The 21,617-nt window shown below is 39.3% G+C and overlaps 1 protein-coding gene and 1 long non-coding RNA gene across 6 annotated transcripts in view; one reads left to right on the top strand and one right to left on the bottom strand.

Moving 5' to 3' along the window:
• FKBP5 (FKBP prolyl isomerase 5) overlaps positions 1-21,617 on the top strand; it is a 111,264-nt gene that overhangs the window by 61,734 nt on the left and 27,913 nt on the right. For 3 of the 4 annotated variants that reach the window (XM_070418708.1, XM_070418706.1, XM_070418707.1), the window contains exons 4-5: positions 14,304-14,446; positions 15,693-15,807. In XM_070418708.1, coding sequence (XP_070274809.1) covers positions 14,304-14,446; positions 15,693-15,807 — 258 coding nt within the window. Of the gene's footprint in view, positions 1-5,780; positions 5,955-14,303; positions 14,447-15,692; positions 15,808-21,617 lie in introns of all 4 variants that reach the window. The other variant, XM_070418710.1, reaches the window with a different exon arrangement.
• Positions 6,196-20,855, bottom strand: LOC139012582 (uncharacterized). 2 transcript variants are annotated; one of them, XR_011471879.1, is made up of 4 exons: positions 20,641-20,855; positions 10,838-10,954; positions 6,589-6,693; positions 6,196-6,442 (listed from the first exon to the last, which is right to left on the bottom strand). It is a non-coding gene; the product is annotated as an uncharacterized lncRNA (long non-coding RNA). The 2 variants fall into 2 exon arrangements; XR_011471880.1 differs by lacking the exon at positions 6,589-6,693.

Raw genomic sequence — 21,617 nt, forward strand, 5'->3', positions numbered from 1 at the left:
GTCCTTACTAACTTTTTTTTGTTTTTGAAAATATAATATTTTCACAAAAATAAGTATATTAACATAATGAGGTTATTTTAAAATGAATTGTATGTAATTATTTTTATTTTTAATATTGTGACTATCTATAGATATATAAGTAAATTTTGGGGGTCCTCAATTTTTAAGATGTCAAGGGGTCCTGAGAATAAAAAAGGTTAATAACCACTGTTTTCCCCAACTCAGTGTCTACTATAATTTTTCTTTTTCTGCCTCTACAACTTAGTTGAATTGTTAACTAAGTAGTGATCTGGTAAAGGAAGCAACAAGTGAGGAGCTAAGAAGTTAAACTCTTCCTGCCTTTCTGCCACTCTGTCTTCCCAGTACTTCTAGGTATTTGTTTGTCATGGTGCCTTCTGCTTTCTGTCCATCTGTTCTCTTTCCAGACTCTAGAGTTGGCTGTGCCACTGCCCACTTCTCCTTTGGGTCCTTCATGACTTAATGGCTCACGTGAGAGTAATCTTGTATTTTAATAAGATAGCAACACCTGGCTGGTGTTGCTCAGTGGTTGAGCATTGTCCCATGCACTGAAAGAGCGCCGGTTCGATTACCATTTTGGGCACATGCCCAGGTTACCAGTTTGGTCCCCAGGAGGCAGCCAATCAGAGTTTCTTTCTTCTCACGTCAGTTTTTCTCTCCCTTTCCCTTCCTCTCTCTCTAAAATCAATAACAACATGTTTCTTTTCAAAAAACGTAGCAATGAAGATTATTTTTCTTGATGTAGCAGATAATAATGGCAGTTAAATTAGAATTCTTTTCATTTTGTTGATTTAGGGATGTGAAGCTTAAGGGCCATTGGTATGGCTCTGACATTGCTTAATTTAGACGATCTCAGAGTAAATGGCCATGGCAGACCTCTTTGTTCCCACTGCCCCAATTCTTACTCTAACCTTTGAATTTCTGAGTGGAAGAAATTGATAGATTTAAGGTAAGTCTTCTCTTGGCAGTTATCTTTGCAAGTAGACTTAAGACTTGCTGAGAATTTATACTGCCATCTTCTCTACCCAGATATTCTCAGTAAATCACTCTATGATGAAGAAGCCTTTTACGTTTCCTATAATTTTGAGCAGAGAGAAGAGAGATAACTTTCAGTGACATGGTTCCTGCAGCATAACTATTTAGAGACAGCGTCGTCTCATGGGGAGAGCATCCAGCTGGGTGTTGGGCAGCCAGGGTTCCTCTCCTCGCTCTTCATTCTGGTACGTTAACATGAATAAGCCACCTAGCCTTCTTTCCTGATCCTATAAAATGTAGAAGAGCCTTAAGATTAATCCTGAGCCTACGATTCCATTTTTGTACTTTCTGCAAAGAATACAGGGATATCCCTGACCAGTTTGGCTCAATGGCTAGAGCGTCGGCCTGTGGACTGAAGAGTTCCAGGTTCGATTCTGGTCAAGGGCATGTACCTTGGTTGCGGGCACATCCCCAGTAGGGGGTGTGCAGGAGGCAGCTGATGGATGTTTCTCTCTCATGGATGTTTCTAACTCTCTATCCCTCTCCCTTCCTCTCTGTAAAAAATCAATAAAATATATATTTTTTTAAAAAGGATACAGGAATAAAAACTGTTAATGACTAAAACCAACCCCATGACAGAGCCTTTAGAAGCTCCCTTAAAGTGATAATTAGAAATATGATAACAGAGCAATATACTTTGGTAAAACTTCTGTAACATATTGTGTTCAGTTACCTTTATAAAACAAGAAACATTGGTTAGATAATGTTATATTTATATGCTATAGCAGTAGCTACTTCATCAAAATGAAGACAAATGATATAAATGGACTATAGCTTACATATTGTATATTGAACTCTCTTGATACCTTATATTGTACTTACTCTCCCAAGGAAATAAATAGAAGTAAATAGTTGAATGGAAAGTCATGCTAAGTTGTTAATTTTATTGTGACTTCAGTATTTAAAATAGAATTGTAAGAGCTTATTCATAAAAACATGCAAAATACAGGGTGGGGCAAAAGTAGGTTTACAGTTATTCATATGGAAAATAATACAATAATTAATAAATTATAATACAAGAATAAACTTTGTATTTGTGTGCTCACAATTGTAAAGCTACTTTAGCCCTACACGCTATACTTGCAAAATATTGCAGATCAGAAGTTGGTAATACGTCCTGGAAATACTTCAAAGAAAGTACAGCAAGCGTGAATCAGATGTATTTTTAATTATCTGAAACTCTTTAGTGATTAGCCTCATATTTAAATATTTATTAACTTTTATATTTTATTTTTTAAAATATACTTTTATTGATTTCAGAGAGGAAGGGAGAGAGAGATAGAAACATCAATGATGACAGAGAACCACTGACCGGCTGCCTCCTGCATGCCCCCCACTGGGGATCGAGCCCACAAACCAGGCATATGCCCTTGACTGGAATCGAACCTGCGACCCTTCAGTCTGCAGGCCAACGCTCTATCCACTAAGCCAAGCCGGCTAGGGCTAACTTTTATATTTTAAAGGAAAACTTTTTACAATTAAAATATTCGCTTTCTTCTCATTTTCTACTCCCATATAAAAAAGTATTTTTTCTGTATAATACTGTACAGATTTCATCCTGTAGTGTTAAGTATGCTTATATTTCAAATGCAAACATACATTTAAAAAATATATAATCAATCATTTTAATCAAGGATGCAAAGACCATTGAATGGGAAAAGGACAATTTTTTTTTCCAACAAATGATGTTTTCCCAAACTGGATATTCACATGCAAAAAAATGAAGTTGGACCCTAACTTTATACTATATACAAAAATTAACTCAAAATTGGTCAAAGATCTAAATATTATAAGACCTAAAACTATGTTTCCTTAGAAGAGACCTTAGAGGAAAAGTTTCATGATATTGGATTTCGCAGTGATTTCCAGCTGTGACACCAGAAGTAGCACAGGCAACAAAAGTAAAAAATACATACATTATACTACATCAAAATTTAAAACTTCTGTGCATCCAAGGATACAGTAACAGAGTTATAAGACAACGTATAGGATGGGAGAAAATACATGCAAATAAGGGGTTAATATCCACAGTACATAAAGACCTATAATTCAATAACCAAAACACCCCAAATAACCTAAAAGGGAATGGACTTAGGTATTTCTCCAACAAAGATATATAAATGACCTATAAGAATATGAAAAGATGCTCAACATCAACTAATCATTAGGGAAATGAAAATTAAAACCACAATGAGATAATCATCTCACATCAATCAGGATGGCTACTGTAAAAAACAAAACAGCCTAGCCGGTTTGGCTCAGTGGATAGAGCATCAACCTGCAGACTGAGGTTCGATTCTGGCCAAGGGCACATGCACAGGTTGCGGGCTCGATCCCCAGTGGGGAGCGTGCAGGAGGCAGCTACTCAATGATTCTCTCTCATCATTGATGTTTCTATCTTTCCCCTCTCCCTTCCTCTTTGAAATCAATAAAAATATGTTTTAAAAAATGTTGACAAGGTTGTGGAGAAATTGAAATCCTTGTGCACTGTAAACTGGTGCAGTCACTAAGGACAATGTTCCTCAAAAAATTAAAAACAGAACTACCATATACCCCAGCAATTTCGCTTCTGGATAATGTACCCAAAATAACTGAAATGTCTCAGAGAGGTATTTATGCACTCACATTCATAGCAGCATTATTCATTATAACCAAAAAGTGGAAGCAACACAAGAGTTTACCTGCAGGTAGTGGATAAACAAAATGTCTTATACATGCAATGGGATATTATTCATCCTTTAAAAACAGAAATTCTGAAACTTGAGGACATTAACTAGGTGAAAAAAAGACATGGTCCTTCCCCCCTTTTTTTAAATCTACTTTTTTTTTATGTTTCCTACCTCTTTGTTAAAGTTTTCACTGAGTTCATTGAGCATCCTTATAACTAATGTTTTGAATTCTGCATCTGATAGATTGCTTGTCTCCATTTTCCTGGAGTTTTGTTCTGCTCTTTCATTTGGGACATCTTTCTTTTTTCCCCCTCATTTTGGCTGTCTCTGTCTGTTTCTGTGTATTAGCTAGAGCTGCTATGTCTTTTGGTCTTGGTAGACTAGCCTTATGTAGTAGGAGTCCTGTAGAGCCTCACTGGTCACCTAAGCTGGGTGTTCTAGGTGTGCCTCCCCCTCATGTGGACTGTGTGCACCCTCCTGTTATAGTTGAGCCTTAATTGCTATTGGCATATCAATAAGAGGGATTTACCCCCAGGCTGATCACTTCAAGGACTGGCCTTCACCACCATGAAGTGGCCACCCCACGGTGCGGGGGCAACACCACGGACCAGGATTCACTTCATCGGGACTCTGGTGCCTGAGCCTAATTGTACCTCAGCCACAATTTCCACTGGTTTTCACAGTCAGAAGTCATAGGGACTTCTCTTCCCGCATTGTAACCTTGGGCTGGAGAGCCTGGTGTGGGGCTGGGACTCCTTGCTCCTCAGTGGGGACCTCTGCAGACAAGATTTCCCTTCTAATTTTATTCCACCACATGTGGGTGTGGGATCAGCTCATTCAGTGTCTCTACCCCTCCTAACAGTCTTGATGTGACTTCCTTTATATATCCTTAGTTGTAGAACTTCTTTTCAGCTAGATTTCAGGTAGTTCTGAATGATGGTGGTTCTGTAGTTTAGTTATAATTTTGATGTGGTTGTGGGTGGATTCAAGTACTGCATACATTTCCCTATTCCATCATCTTGACTGGAAGCCCCAAGATAAAGCCCCAAGAAAATGGCTTTGGCCCAGTAATTCTACTTCTAGGAAATGAACTTAAGGGAATGTGGTAGAAGCTTGCTTAACAAGCTCCAGATTAACTGATGCTCTTCATTTGTTGGTAAATATCCTAAGTGATACTGTTGGTTTTCTGTTCTGTGGTCCCACACTCTGCTTTAGCCAGTTGACCGGCCTGGTCAGTGCCTCCAGCAACAGACCACTAGGAACACAGCTGTAGTTGAACAGGCTGAGCTCATCATGCATTGTAGGAAGGGAGCGTGCATACGCTGGGGTGTCTCAGTAAGAGTATTCATAGGACTTACATGATTTGGGTTTGTATTAGGTAGTTTGGGGAAGGGTTTGAGGAAGAGGGGCTTTACTTTGGATTGGATATTATTAGACTGTGGGGCAATTCTTTGCTTATCTTAATAAATCTTATCTGGGAGGGCTTGACAAGCGGGAGATGAAAGCTACACCTGCCAGGGAGTAGCGGTCACATGTTAGCCAGGAGAGGGGGATGTTTGGTACTCTGTAGGTTGCACAGTGACCTTGTTTTTGTCCATATTCAGACAAAATTTTGAAGTGTTTCTTGTTTTGTCTCACTTTCTCATGGTCTCAGAGTGACCTTGTCTGATGTTGATATTTTGTGAGATTGTTTATGTCCAGCAGGAGAATAACATGGCCTTGTTGTGTGCCCCAAGCCGGCTTCAGACATCACTGAGGCCTAGCTGTGTCAAGCAGTTTCCAGATATTCAGGGCTGGTTTTTCTTTCTCAGATTGTTGATAAGAATCAGTTGAAACCTGTTTATATCTATTGTACTTTATGTAATTATATAATTTTATTAGATAGCATGTAAAACATTGAAGTTAGTATAAAAAATGAATTCTATGAAAACTAAGTTGAACATGTGTGGAAAGACTTTTGGTAAGGTGAATTGCTAACAGCATTTTTTTAAAATGGCTATTGAATTAGGGGTAGGTAAAAAGCGAAATAGAGGCCATTGAGAATATGTTTTTTATCAGAAGGATTCTGCATACTGATTGCTGATGTGTCTTCTGGTTCTTATTCCACTTCAAAGAAACCCACATTGTAAATTACAAATGGAATACCATGTGTAATTTATCTAGTAAAGAGGATGTGGAACTCTTATCATTGGAGCCACACTCAGAGACAAGGCCTTGGCCTTCTAACACAAGGTTAGTGCATTAATGTACTTTAATATGTTTTAAGTTAAAAAATGTTTGAGGTATGTGTATGTTCTTTTTTTATGACTCTTATTTAAAGCAACGTCTTAAATCATCCTACCCTTTTGACTTCTGGTCAAGTTATAAGCCTTTAGATAGATACCTGACATCATCCTGAGAGTATAAAAGCTCACTGTCACTTTAAAGGCATCAAATGGAACATATAAAAGCAGACCAGGCAGTACCCAAAGAATGTCAAGACACAGGCTTTAATACTGACTCAGGGTAGTGAGTTTGCATTTTCTTTCCTAGAAGCCATGGAGTAAGAGTGCTGTGTCTCCTATGTAGGGAACACTTTGCAGAAGAAATAGGATCCAGGACTATCAGCAGACTTTTTGAGCATCACACCTGACCTTCTCACTAAAGTGAGATTGTGAGTCGAGTGGGTCCAACCTTCTCTGCCGGCTAGTGTTTCTTTCTTCTCATGACTTTTTCTGCAACTAAATGGAAACAGAAGTGTTTGTGGCATGATACACTAATAATTTATTTTTTTAATAATACAGCCCTAGCCGGTTTGGCTTAGTGGATAGACCATTGGCCTGCGGACCAAAGGGTCCTGGGTTCGATTCCGGTCAAGGGTACATGCCTGGTTGTGGGCTTGATCCCCATTAGGGGGTGTGCAGGAGATGGCCGATCAATGATTCTCTCTCATCATTGATGTTTCTATCTTCCTCTCCCTCTCCCTTCCTCCCTGAAATCAATAAAAATATATTTTAAAAAAATAATAATACAGATGTGAAGATGACATCATAGGTAAATGCTATGCTCGCTTTCTCATTCAACCACATCAAAATTACAACAAAACTACAGAGCAACCATCATTGAGAACCACCTGAAACCTGGCTGAATAGAAATCTTACAGCTGAGAATATAAAGAATGAAGCCACGTTGAGGCTAGGAGAGGTGGAGACACTGAACAAGCTTGGCCCACACCCACACGTGGCGGTTAAAAATCAGGAGGGAACTCTCAGCTGGGGAGGTCCTTCCCTCTGAGGAGCAAGGAGTCTCCGCCCTGGGTTTCAGTGCTGGGGAGAGAAGTCCCAGTGACTTCCGGCTGTGAAAACTAGCGAGGATTGTGACTGAGGGAGACAAAAAGCTGCTGGAGACCAGTGCACAGGCTTACTTGGGCTCACTTGCTCTGAGCTCCAGAATTGAGGCAGCAATGGGAAAGGTGCCAGGGACATACAGGGAGGAACTGAATTGTCTGGCCTTGAGGCAAGGGCTAGAGCTGGGGGACAGCTTTCTGCTAGACAGAAGTACTGGCAGAAGTCATTATTCCTTTGCAGAGTCCCCCTGCAGGCACAGTGGGGCACTATATCTTGAGTCTCAAAATACCTAATACTGTTTGCCCTGCCCTGGTGATTCTCTGAGACCCCCACCCCATTAACAAGCTGGTTCCAGTAGTTTTTCCATACTAGCAGGCTTTCCCAAAACCTGTCAAAGGTTCACAAACCCCATACAGCAGTATCTGGCCTCTGTGTGCCCCATATTCCTTGCTAAGCAGACCCAAGCCTGGCACTAGTGCAGCTGGCCTTAGTTCACAGCTTAGCCTCTCCCAGGCACCTCCAAGCCCAGCACAAGTAGCAGCCATCTGCAGATAACTCTGGAGCGCATACAAGTGCCCCAGGGCATAGGCAGTGGCTGACCTTGACCTGTACCTCCCAAGAGGTCCCAGAATCAGCACACCCAGTGGCCAGCTTTATACCACACCAGAGCACAACCCAACCATCTCCACAGTGACATAGCAAAGGGCTGACTCAGCAAGCATCAGAGCCCTGCTAAAGCGAATGCTGCTCTGTGGGGTTAGCCCCTGCATAGCAGCTCCTCTGCTATAGTCAGGGTCAGTCCTCACAGCCAGTCAGCCTGAGGGTCAATCCCTCCTTGATGGGCCAACAGTGATCAAGGCTCAACTACAATAGGAGGGAACACAAGGATATACCTGGAGTACCCAGCTCAGGTGACTTAAGGAGACTGCACCACTGGACCCCATGTGGCACCTGCTACTAAGACCAGGAGATATAGCAGCTCACCCAAAAGGGAAACAAATACAGGGAGGCTGTCAAATGAAGAGACAAAGAAACATGTTTCAAGTGAAAAAACAGGACAAACCTCCAGAAAAAGAACTGAATGAGAAAGACAAGCAATTCACCAGATGTGCAGTTCAAAATAGTGATTATAAGGATGCTCATTGAACTCAGTGAGAACTTTAACAAAGAGACAGGAAACATAAAAGAGGAGATAGCACCCTGGCCTGTGTGGCTCAGTTTTTTGGGACGCCATCCTGTCCACTGAAAGGTTGCTGGTTTGATTCCTGGTCAGGGCACATGCCCAGTTGTGGGCTCAATCCCCAGTAGGGGGTGTGCAGGAGGCAGCCGATCAACGATGTTTCTCTCTATCCCTCTCTTTTCCTCTCTTTCTAAAAAGCATTAAAAATATTTTTTTAAAGAAAAGGTCCATTTATATGTTGCCTACAAGAGACTTACTTCAGGCTAAAAGACATACTTATACTGGAAGTAAAGAGATGGAAAAACATATTTTATGAAAATGAAAACAAAACAAAAAATGTGGGGTAACAATGCTTATACCAGATAAAATAGACTTTAAAACAAACAAAGGCTATATATCAAGAGACAAAGAATAACCCAGCAATTAATTCCACTTCTGGGTATTTCCCAAAACACCAATTTGAAAAGACATATGCATCCCTATGTTCATTGCAACCTCACTTAAATATCCAAGATATGGAAGCAAACTAAATATCCATCAATAGATGAATGGATAAAGAGATGGTACATATATGTAATGGAATTTTACTCAGCCATAAAAAAAGAATGAAATCTTTCCATCTGTAACATGGATGGACCTAGAAAGTATTATGTTAAAAGAGAAAGACAAATGCCATATGATTTCACACATATAAGTGGAACTTTAAAAACAAAATGAGTGAACAAACAAGAGAGAAACAAACTCTTAGATACAGAGAACATTTTGATGGTTGCCAGATGGAAGACAGGTTTGGGGAGATGGGTGAAAAGGGGGCAAGGTTAGAGTTAGGATTAGGGTTGCCAGCTATAAAAACAGTTTCAGGGATGTAAAGTATAGCGTAAGGAATATAGTTAATAATATAATAACTATGGTGTCTGATAGGTACGAGACTTATCGGGGGTCACTTTTTAAGTTTATATAAATGTTTAATCAGCCCGGTTGGCGTAGCTCAATGGTTGAGCATCAACCTATGAACCAGGAGGTCACAGTTCAATTCTCTGTCAGGGCCCATGTTGGGGTTGTGGGCTTGATCCCCAATGGGGGACACGCAGGAGGCAGCCAATCAGTGATTCTCATCATTGATGTTTCTATCTCTCTTGCCCTCTCTCTTCCTCTTTGAAATCAAAAATATATTTTAAATGTCTAATCTCTAAATTGTACACATGAGACTAGTCTATGTCAACTATAACTGAAAAATTAAAACATTATTTTAAAAATTAATTAACCTACTCATCATAGTCCTGATTGTGTCAGGTAAGAATGTTTACCAATGCAAAAAAAGTCATGTGAAGATTTAGTTCAAAAATGGTTCACTAAAACTTTATAATAGTAATAAATAAATAAATACAAACAACCTATATGTTTATTAGTGGGAGTAATGAAATTATGGTATACCCAAAAGGTAAATAGTATATAGTTATTAAAAATCATGTTTTCATGAACTAACAATCAAAATAGAGACATACTAGATAAAGAACAGGCTGACAGCTCTGTGCGGTAGGGTGTGGGGAGGCAGGAGACATGGAGGGATTGAGCAACAAAGGAGAAAATAAAAGAGAAAGAATTCATGGACATGGGTAACAGTGTGGTGACTGGGGAGGGTGGAGGTGGAAGAGAATATAGGAGGATAAATGGTGATGGAAAAAAGATAAAATTTAAAAAAAATAAAGAAAAATCATGTTTTTTATGTTATCATTTTTGTTTGTTTTTTGTTAATCCTCAACTGAGAATATTTTTCCATTGTTGTTTTTTAGAGAAAGTTGAAGGGAGGGGGAGAGAGAAAAAAATTGATGTGAGAGAGACACATCAATTGGTTGCCTCATACACACACGCTGACTGGGGCCAGGGATCTAACCTGCAACCCAGGTATATGCCCTTGACTGGGAATTGAACCTGAGTCCCTTTGGCGTGCTGGCCACGTTGTAACCACTGTGTAACACCAGCTCATATAATATGAAATAAAAGGAGCAAACTACAAAACCAAATAAACTATGACCAGGATTTTAAGAATGTAAAAATGTATTGCCTGGCCAGTGTGGTTCTGTGTGGTTGAGCATATACCCATGAACCAGGAGGTCACGGTTCAGTTCCCAGTCAGGGCACATGCCTGGGTTATGGGCTTGATCCCCAGTGTGGGGCATGCAGGAGGCAGTCAATCAATGATTCTCTCTCATCATTGATGTTTCTATCTCCCTCTCCCTTTCTCTCTCAAATCAATAAAGACATTTAAAAAAATATTTACTATGCAAAGTCTACATATACAGGGTGGGCAAAAGTAGGTTTATAATTGTTTGTATGGAAATAATGCAATAAGTAATAATAATATAAGAATAGGCTTTGTTTTGTATGCTCAAAACTGCAAACCCGCTCTTGCCCCACCCTGTATAATTTGAAGGAAATAAACCAAGAAATTGACAGTTTACCCTAGATGCTGAGATTTCAGAAGTTTTTTATTGTATTCTTTATGCTTTTTTATACTTTCCATGAGTTCTATAATGAGTATGTGTGTGTTTTTTATATCAGGGAAATGCTTATGAAGAGTCCCAGTGTTGGCCATTTTAGAAACATACCTGTGTCCATATCCTTCTGGCTCTTTCCTCCGTGTTTCATTCAGTACAAGAAGTTGTAATGTTCTCAGATGAGAAGGAAAGTAAAGGCACAGGCATGACTTACTTAGCTTGGGGCCCCTGTGGGTTAAATTGACAGGTTGTTGCCAGCCTTAAGGCCTAACATTTATACCATCTATGAGTTAAGCTTTTGCTGATACACCAGCCCTCACCCCAAGGCAAATGCTCCTGTTTATACACTGTTTCAGTGTTTACCACACTTTGTTTTTAAAATGAGATGAAAAAAAACCAGTACAATTATCTTTCTCTTCCACTGGCCACACGACACTGCATGTTCTTTAGAAGGAAGAAGGGAATGGCCACCTTTGTATTAGTGCCTAGAGAGACCTTTGCTCCTCAGTAATTAGCTAAATGTCTTGAACAAATGTACAGTAGAACCCCCACAATATAAAGGTTTTCTGAAGGACCGTGTAAGGTATTTATCTTAAAATACCAATTCATAGTTTTAAAAAAGTGTTCTCAATGGCCCACACTAAGACATAATAGTCTTTGAAAAGCGTCAGTGACAGGAAAGCAGCCTGTTACAGCAGCCTTTACATTGCTTTTGATGGTTTGGGCTGTTTTCACAGTAGGGCCATGTGTGCGCGTATAAATTGATGTAGCCATTTTAGAAGGGCAGTTGAGCAATATCTGTCAAATTGAAAATACACATAACCTTTGTACTTCTGGGCATTTACTCTCCAAATAAACTTGCACAAAGTAGGCAAACACATATGGACAAATGTCCTTATCAGAGTACTGCTGGTCCTTTGTTTCCCAATAGGAGAGTGACTGGAGTACTGCAGTCACTGAGAACAAGGTTGGTCTGTTTGTATTCACGACAGTGGTAATGACGTTACCCTTTATTAAGTACACATTATATGCACTTTGCCATGCATTTGACATATTTGATAATTCTTGTAATAGCTTTATGGCAGGTATTACTATTGTTACGGCAGGTATTAGCATCTATCATTATTTTGCAGATGAGGAAAATGAGGCACAGAAATTAAATAACTTGCACAAGTAAGGGGCAGACTTGGTAGTGAGACCCAAGCAGTCTGAGGCTCAAGCAGGTTGTACTTGGACCTCTGAAATACATACCTCCTTTCTGTTGAAAGAGAAAGATCAAGATACAGTGGTCCTTGCCTTACCCAGGTTTGCCTTACACTTTCTTCAGTGTAGGGAAGCATTACACAGTCAGCAGAAACGGGCTGGTCTAGGCTGTGCTATTTTGTAGGTTAGGTGCATTACATGCATTTCGACATATTTTCAGCTTTGAATGGGTTTATCCATATGTAACCCCATCGTAAGTCGAGGAGCATCTATTACATATTAAATAAAAAAGCAGTTCAAAACTGAAAGTATAGTATGCTGTCATTTGTGTTTTTAATTTTCAAAAAAGCAACAGCACACAGTGGAAGGATACAAAATAAACATAACAATGCTTCTTACAAGGTGGAAGTGGATGACCTCTATTTCTTACGTGTGTTTTAGTAATAGGCATATATTATATAAATTTTTAACTAAAATAAGTGTATCTGATATTTTGAAAAGTTAAAATGCATACTGAAAACGAAGCTGAAGTCATGAGTCTCGAATGCTTTATCCCTTCCCTTTTACGAACCTTAGTATAGAGTTTCCCTTATTTTAATACCCTACCACTGCTCTCAGTTCAAGATATCAGCTCTCTTCAGAATTCACTTCCTCTGGGGTTCATTGTTTACCTGACCCCACTTCAGATATTTAAGTTTTTTTATTGACATAGCACCTTAATTTTGTATTTTATTCCTTTAAATTACCTACATTTTTCTATTTCCTAAAGGATTTGAGATTGCTTATTCTAAGATATGATTCTATAACCTAGTATAGATCTATAGTTGAGCAGTAAGATTATCTTTTAGTTTCCTAGAATTAGGCAAAAAAAAAATCTGAATTTTGTAATTGTCATTTGACAAAAGGACACTTACCATCTTGTTTTTCTTAAAAAACAAAACAAAACAAAAAACCTCACAGTTTTTTCCCCTCATACTAAATTTGAAGAAAATGTCTGTTCCATAGGCTCTTTTATGCAATTTATTCTTTTCTGGTTGTTTTTTATATTTTATTGATTTTTTACAGAGAGGAAGGGAGAGGGATAGAGAGTTAGAAACATCGATGAGAGAGAAACATCGACCAGCTGCCTCCTGCACACTCCCTACTGGGGATGTGCCTGCAACCAAGGTACATGCCCTTGACTGGAATCAAACTTGGGACCCTTCAGTCCCCAGGCTGACGCTCTATCCAGTGAGCCAAACCAGCTAGGGCTTTTTCTGGTTGTTTTTGTGTGTTGTTTTTCTCTACCCGACTAAATTATAAGCTTCCTTAGGACAAATTCAATTTTCTTTCTTTTTTAAAATGTCATTGGTTGATTTTGAGAGAAATATCATTTTATTCCACTTATTTATGCATTCATTGGTTGTGTCTTATATGTGCCCTATCTGGGAATGGAACCTGCAGTCTTGGTATATCAGAACAATACTCTTAACCAACTGAAATAGCCGACCAAGGCAAATTCAATTTTCTGTACTATTTCTGTTTCATTTCTACCTAGAAAATATTCACTTATTATTATGGTTGAAATTATAAATTAAGCAACAACTGCAACCTTGACACAGTTCAAAGAATATGTTACTGCTACTTTTCAAAGACTTAATCTTTGAGCAGTTGGGAAATTGATACTTTTGTCCTCCTCATAAGGGTATCTTCTGGTAACCTTAAAAATAAAAATCACACCCGGCCGGCCTGGCTCAGTGGTTGAGCGTCACCCCATGAACCAGGAGATCACAGTTCAATTCCTGGTCAGGGCACATGCCCTGGGTTTTGGGCTCCATCCCCAGTGTGGGACATGCTGGAGGCAGCCAATCAATGATTCTCCGCATCATGGATATTCCCCGCCCTCCCTTCTCTCTTTCTCTCTCTCCCCCTCCTCCCTCTCCCTCCTCCCTCTCCCTCCCCCTCCTCCCTCTCCCTCCCCCTCCTCCCTCTCCCTCCCCCCTCTCCTTTTTCCTCTCCCTCTCCTCCCTCTCCCTCTCCCTCTCCCTCTCCCTCTCCCTCTCCCTCTCCCTCTCACTTCCTCCTTCTCCCTCTCTGAAGTCAATAAAACTAAAATTTTTTTAAATAAATTTATTTCTCAGTGTGTAGCTTTTACTGAGTTCTTTTGTAACCCTTCCTACCTGAGTATGTAGTGTAAAGAATTGGAAATTTGTTTCAACTTTTGTGTTAATGACAGTTACTTTTTTAAAATATGTAAAAAAATATATAGCTTTTGTTAAAAAGGAGAGACAACTGGTCCAAAATGGGGTCACTTGTGCTAAGCCTCACATCAGCAAACCAATTTAATACCTCACATAATTGCAGTTTCAGACCCTCACTTTTTTCTTTCTCTTAGGCCAAGTCATCAGGGCATGGGACATTGGAGTGGCCACCATGAAGAAAGGAGAGGTGTGTCATTTACTGTGCAAACCAGAATATGCATATGGCTCCGCTGGCAGTGTCCCCAAAATTCCCTCGAATGCAACTCTCTTTTTTGAGGCAAGTATGTGTGTGATGCTGCCTTGTTAGCATCTGCTCTGCTATAGTGCTGGTTCTAAAGCAGCAGGCAGTAGAACGAGGAGCTGAGCTTGCGATTGAGAATGAGATCCAATTTATTTCTTCTGGAGCTTGACTTTTTGAATTGTTTCCCACAAATCCAAGGGGTGTGTGCCAGTGCTTTCTTAGAAATGTGTCTCTGGCACAAAAAGATCATATCCAAATAAACAAGTGATCAGGCTTAGCAGTAAAGGTTCTGGTCAGTAGTGTGAGTATGACATACTAAAATTGACCAGAAGACAGGATGGAAATGTGGGAAATAAATGTTGACATATGCCTAAATCAAGTTTTTGGTTTTTGTATTTATTTAGTTTAATCCTTACCCGAAGATAAGGATTTCACTCTCTCTAAAAATCAATTTTTTTTCCATTGATTTTTAGAGAGAGTGAAAAGGAGGGATGGAAGTGGGGGTGGGGGAGAAAGAGAGACACATCGATGTCAGAAATACACATCGATTAGTTGCCACCGCACATGTGCCCTGACCAGGGCCGGGGTTCAAACCTGCAACCCAGGTATGTGCCCTTGACTAGGAATCAAACTTGTGACACTTCAAGGCACAGGCTGATGCTCTAACCAATGAGCACACCAGCAAGGGCCTAAATCAAATTCTAAGGCATTTTCATATTATAAGGTTTATAAATATAACATCTCATTAGACACAGTAGGGGTGATAACATGTTATTGATTGTGTGTTGAGTTACACGCATTTGACCAAACTTGATTTTAAAATTGAGGGGGGAAATAAATGAAACAGGGTAACTAGGTAAAATACACCCTTAAGTGGTTACAGGCCTGGTTTCATAGGATTCATTCTTACATTTTAGGAAGAGGATTCCATGAATCTGGGATGGAAAAGTGGTGGTGTCTCAAGTCAGACAAAATGGTTTTCGGCCAGCACTTTGTAGTTCTGGCTTTTTGCCCATCAGGCATTTTTCCTAGTATTTCCTGTCTGTCTTTACTCTGCTCCCCACAGGATGTGGTCCCAGACATTATCATTACATGAAGGTTCTTTCCAGGTATTGAAAAGTGCAATGTTCTTGTTTTCCTACTCTTCCAATAACTAAGATGCATAGATAAATATAAACAGTTTTATTTTTGTAAAATGAAACAATTGGTTGCCCTTCCCTTTAAGTATATTAAATTAGCTTTGTTTGATCTTTTCTCAGCCAAATTTCTTTCTTCTTTCTAGATTGAGCTCCTTGATTTCAAAGGAGAGGATTTATTTGAAGATGGAGGCATTATCCGAAGAATCAAACAGAAAGGAGAAGGCTATTCAAACCCAAACGAGGGAGCCACAGTAGAAAGTAAGCAGATGTGAGAGCAAAATAGTCCTTAACAGTTGGTTTCCATTTATGTGGGTGAAATGGAGATTTCTTTTTAAAACTTTGTTTATAGAAATAAATATAGTGAATATATATCAACAATAGTTTAAATTTGACATTTGTTTAATAATGCTTCCATTTAGTAAATATTTACTTAACATGTATGTACCAGGTACTATTCCAGACTCACAAAATGAACAAAAGAATATCCCACCCATCAGGGAATTCTTACTCTGTGGACTCCTTGGTGTGCTAACAACTGTAGGATTAGTTGCCATATATGTTTATTTACATGTTCCTCACAATAACCTTGTACGGTAAGATTTATTATCCTAAGAAAAGTAAGAAGTTTTCTAAATTGCCGGTACGGAGTTACTAAACAGAGCAATAGATTGTAATGCCCTTCAGGCCTTTCCAACCCATGTCCCTGGCTGTCATCAAGATAAACAGTTCATCATTTAAGTTTGATCAGAATTGGATGAGAGTGTTCATTCTGTTCTACATCAGGAGACCTGGGTTCAAGGTCTGCTTTGCCATTTGTTGAGTGACCTGAGACTATTCTATTTTTTCATTTGCCAAGTTGAGAGTGAGGATACTACTGAGGTCTTGGCTGACTGGTCATTCTTCCTCCCAGAGCACATTGTGTGCACCACTGAGTACTGCTCATCAGTTAACATTGCAACCAGCATTTGCCCATTTCCTCAGTACACAGTGAGTGCTTGACTAGAAGCTTCTTCATCCTGTTTCCAGCATCACCGACAGAGCCTTATTCAGAAAATGCATTTTGCATGTATAAATGTTGGAAAGATGCCATTTATTGAGCTGAAGTACTTCAAAAAGAAGTGTGAGAAAACAGGACTACTTCCATTAAGAAAAAAAAATCACTAAACAAGGATGGCAACATGAACTATTATAAAAGTTCCATTTGAAAATAAAGCGTTCATTTAAAACTGTAAACTAGAATAGTTTATTTTCAAATATTACTTTGAACCCATATTTCATTTTTATGAGTCTGGCAAATTAGTCCAAATTAGTTGTTCTAAAATTGGAAATAGTAAAAATAGTATTATTGTACTATTGCAATTGAAGTGTTTAGATAGTTATCATTCACAATAAGATTTAGACTAAATGAAGAAAAGCTCAGATGTATGTTGGAGAAATCCCTAGACCAGGAGTCAGGAGATAGGATTCTGGCTTCAGCTGGCTCTCTCTGGATCTTGCCTCTCTGAGCTTCAGCTTCCTTCCTATACAATGATGCAGGCAGGTAGACCTCTTGGTTCCTATGGTCCCACTAGCCCTAAACATTCTTTGATAAGATTCTAAATGTTTATAAAAGTTATAGGAATGGTAGAAAATCATTTTCAGTATATTAACAATCACTATTCCAGTGTGATTTTTCTTACCTCAATTAAGATGACCATCTTGTAATTTTTATTCAATGCTGTCCTTTTTCCATTTTAAAATAGTCACTGTGTTCTAACGTATTCTAATTGACATTGTTATGATGACTGTTAGTCATGGCATTTTAGTTTAATTGCCAGTAGTGACTACATTGTTACTTTTAAGCTTTGCTTTCACAGAAAATCCAGTCTGACTGACCTCAGGCTCTAAATCAGTGGTTCCCAAACTTATTTGGCCTACCGCCCCCTTTCCAGAAAAAATATTACTCAGCCCCTGGAAATTAATTTTTTTTAAATTTTAATAGCAGTTACTCATCGCCCCCAAATGCACCTGTGGCCATCACCGCCCCCCTGGATCGCTGCAGCGCCCACCCGGGGGCGGTAGCGCCCACTTTGGGAATCACTGCTCTAAATAGCCACCAGCTCTTCTCCCAACTCCTGGTCTCTCCCATCTTCTGCTTTGTTAAATTCAGTGCTTGTGGCTGGTACATGGAGGTGCTGGCTGGGTGTGGCTCTCTTGCCTGGTGCCTCACAGTGCTTTCAACCACATTCACATGCAAAGAATGCAGACAATGGGCAGTAATTTTCAAATGTGAAAATTTCAAGAGTGGTTTTCGGGATTCAGATTGTTGGAGTACCCTTTCCTCTCACCTCCTTTTCCTCTCCAAATCCCACTGAAGTGAGAGAGGAGGAATTATTGCAAAAAAAGAGGAAGAAATCCACATTAGTTAGTGCTGGAATCCAGGAAGAATACAAGAAGTGAATCAGAAATTATGAAAATTCTGGAATATGTAAACTAGATGAAACTGGACTGATGGAAACTAGGGTTGGGAAACTCAACCCAAAACAGGTGTAGAGACGACCTCTGTAGAGGTACATGCCGTTCTTCTCAACAAGCTTGGGCAGAACTCCAAGCCCACAGGCAGCTGGTGTGAGGGAGCCGAAGCAGGCTATGGGGCAATCCTCAGGGTTGTCATAAAACAATATGGAACAGCTGGGCCAGTAAACCTCTAACGGAGTAGTTCTTTGGCTGAATTTAGAATTACCTGGGAAGCTTTTAAAATTCTGATGCCCAAGCTTCAGCCCAGACCAGTTAAACAAAAGATTCAAACCCCAAAGGATGGAACTCCTCAGGCACAAGTGTGTGTGTGTGTGTGTGTGTGTGTGTTGTTTGGGGGTGGTTGTTTTTTTGTTTGTTTGTTTTTAACTCCCCTGGTGATTGTAGTTTGCAGCCAAGGATTGAGAATTCCTACTTAGGGTCTGACTGGCTTTTGCTCCCAGGCTGAAGCCGCTAAGGCCAGATTAAAATAAAATTAATGCTAGATACTAGTAAGAATAGCATGTAGAACTTACACATCCACCCAATAGGGAGTAGGGAAGTAGAGGATCAAGAAAAATTGTATAAATCTAGCAAAAGTAATAAAAGAAAAATAACAAAATTTATATAAAAAACCTAAAATAAGATGGTAGGAATAAAACAAATCATCAGTGATTACAAAAAATAGGGATAGGATTCTCACAAGGTTAAAATGAGAACAAAATCTAGCTCTGTAGTCTTTGTAAATAAAACACCAAAAACAAAATAGCACCAAAAATTGAAAATAGAGGAATGGTTTTATGTGCCTATCTTGAGACCTGATAAGAGCTATGAGTTCTTTTTTAGTTTTGTTTTTCACTTACTTTTCAAGTATCAATATCCTGCCAAATTTTGTCCAGTAGGAGAAAGAAAATTCTTGAAACCATTTTCTTTTATGTTTTCACAAAATAATGTACTGTGACACTTGGTCTAAAATGGACAGTATTTATTCTTTCAAATATTTTGGATTTATATAGCTCCTTCTAAAAAAAGGTATCTTTAAGTCTTAAGATAGAGTAAAATCTTAGTAGAAAATAGTCTTTTTTTATTACTAAAAAATCCAGCCAATGGATCATTTACTTTAGAATAATATTAAAAGACAAAAGCTCCATATAAGTAAAGAATTTAAATAGCTCTTGGAATTTATTAAAAATAGGAGTACTGACTAATATATCAAAAAGGAAAATTCCTATAAATGAGTGAAAAGTACTACCATTTTCCCTACTGTTCTGTTTTCAGATTAATCATTAAAAAAATATTTTCTTTGTGGCCCTGAACTGTGTATTGGGCACGGTGAGGTACAAAAGAAGCATAAGACATTGCCTTTGCCTACTTTTAAGTTTTATTCACAATTTAACAGCTTTCTCTGTGGAGCCATTAACTCAGCGGTTCTCAACCTGTGGGTCGCGACCCTTTCATAGGGGTCGCCTAAGACCATCGGAAAACACATATATAATTACATATTGTTTTTGTGATTAATCACTATGCTTTAATTATGTTTAATTTGTAACAGTGAAATTGGGGGTCACCACAATATGAGGAACTGTATTAAAGGGTCTCGGCATTAGGAAGGTTGAGAACCACTGCATTAACTGGTTTCCTTTACCAACTTCTAAAGTATGTTTTATCTGGTATAATTTGCCACTAATTGCAGCTAACATTAATTGAGCTTATCTTTGTGTATTCATATATAACAGTGTTTTCACACAGTAGACACCCCAACATATGAATGAATGCCAGGTATGGAGCTAGAAGCTTTATTCAGTATTTAATTGAATCCTCGCAACAATTATGAGTTAGCTAATATCCTTTCCCCCATGCTATGCATGAAGAAACTGAGTCAGACAATTTAAATGAACTTGCCCAAAGCCACAGTTGTTAAATGGCAAACTGGGACTGGAACCCAGGTCTGATTAAAGTGCTAACCTGTGTAGAGTGGTGAGGATTTGTGTTGGTGTAGAATGTATTGCTATGAGTATGCTTCCTGTTTAGACTAAGATATATGTCATCTGTATAAATGTTATTCTATTCAAGTACCCAGCTTCCAAGCCTGCTGTCAGTTAGAACCTGTCCCTCAGTTTCATGAGCAATCTTGCAGAGGCATTTGTTCATCTCGAATAGTACGAAATGGTGCAGAGGAAGAAAGGAGGCAGTTTGCCCCCAAATTGACCACCATGCCTGTGGGAACAGTTTCTCTTCTAATCAGTGATTAAATATGCTCTCCTAACTCTAGAAATCCATCTCTGCTTCCTCATTTGCCTTTTCACAGGGTTGTTAAGGTCCCCTTGTCTCTTGGATGCTCTTGCTCTATTAGGCAGGAGACACAGGCAGAGAGAAGCTCATTTGGCATGAATTAGGCAGCAGAGAAAAAAACCTTGGCAAGTGGGAGTAACCTGCCACAACCTGGTTTTCTCTGGCCAAATGACCGATCTTGTCTAGTAGTAATGCTATTACAACATTCCCATTTAGATCCCCATGACCCAGTAATTGTTTTGGGAATGAGTGCAAAGCTATCAGACACCAACAACTATAATTAGAAAAGGGAAAACAGACACTCACCAGAGCTGCGTCTTTAGGCTGGAGCGTTTACAGCACTTTATTTTTGGGTTGTGGAGCCTTTCTCACTTTTGCTTCCTAAAATACAAATTATACAGTTTTTGCATTCCAGTTTTTGTTACTACAGTACACACACACACACACACACACACACACACACACACACGGTTTAATCAGAGTACAAATTGCTGTCAGCACATTGAGTTCATGTGCCAGCCACATTCAGAACAGGGTGTTCTGTGCTCTTCAAAACAAAATTGCTCCAGGGCAGTCAGAGAACAATAAGTCAGAGCTCCAGCTTAAGTGATGTTTTGCAGCAGACGGGGCTCACTTGATGTGGTTACAGCTCGGATTGCATAGCTAAACTGGAGTAATTTGGTTTGGTTTGACTTTGGGGGGATTGGAGGACCTCCCCCCCTCCCCCACCCTCCTTTAAGTTGCATAGACTTTAAGACAAAAGAAAATGTTGTCCCTTTTTAACTTGTGTATTTCTTCCCTACCAAAAAAATCCTAAGTAGAAGCATCCTGTATGTACTTTTCTTCTCTTTGGGCACGTCATAGATCGTTTACTTCCCATAAATTATTCTGGTTGGAATTAGCAACAGACCTCCTGAGCCCTAGGGGCTGCGCTCCCAGTGAGTCATGGTGGTTATTATTAAATATTTATTAAGTGAGTATTTGCATTAAGAAATGCAAGGTCAGAAGCAACCGCAGGTCCTCCACAGCCAGAGCTGCCAGAGTAGTCCTTAGTAGCAATTGTTGAGACAATTTAAAAAATAGTTACTGGCTCTGTAGGAGATAGGCATGTCTGCCTCTGTCACCACAAAAGGGGCCCCTACTATAGCCATAGGCACACATTTGTGTGGCTGCTGTGGCTCGGAGGTGGTGTGTGAGTCTGTGTCACACCAGTGTTCCAAGTTTAGAAGCCAGTTAAGGAGCCATAGCCTTTGCTACTTGTAGATGTAAAGAATCAATGGGCT

The sequence above is a fragment of the Myotis yumanensis genome, unplaced genomic scaffold (assembly GCF_028538775.1).
Source record: "Myotis yumanensis isolate MYYU_CA2020_CCGP unplaced genomic scaffold, mMyoYum1.0.hap1 SCAF_6, whole genome shotgun sequence".
Taxonomy (NCBI): domain Eukaryota; kingdom Metazoa; phylum Chordata; class Mammalia; order Chiroptera; family Vespertilionidae; genus Myotis; species Myotis yumanensis.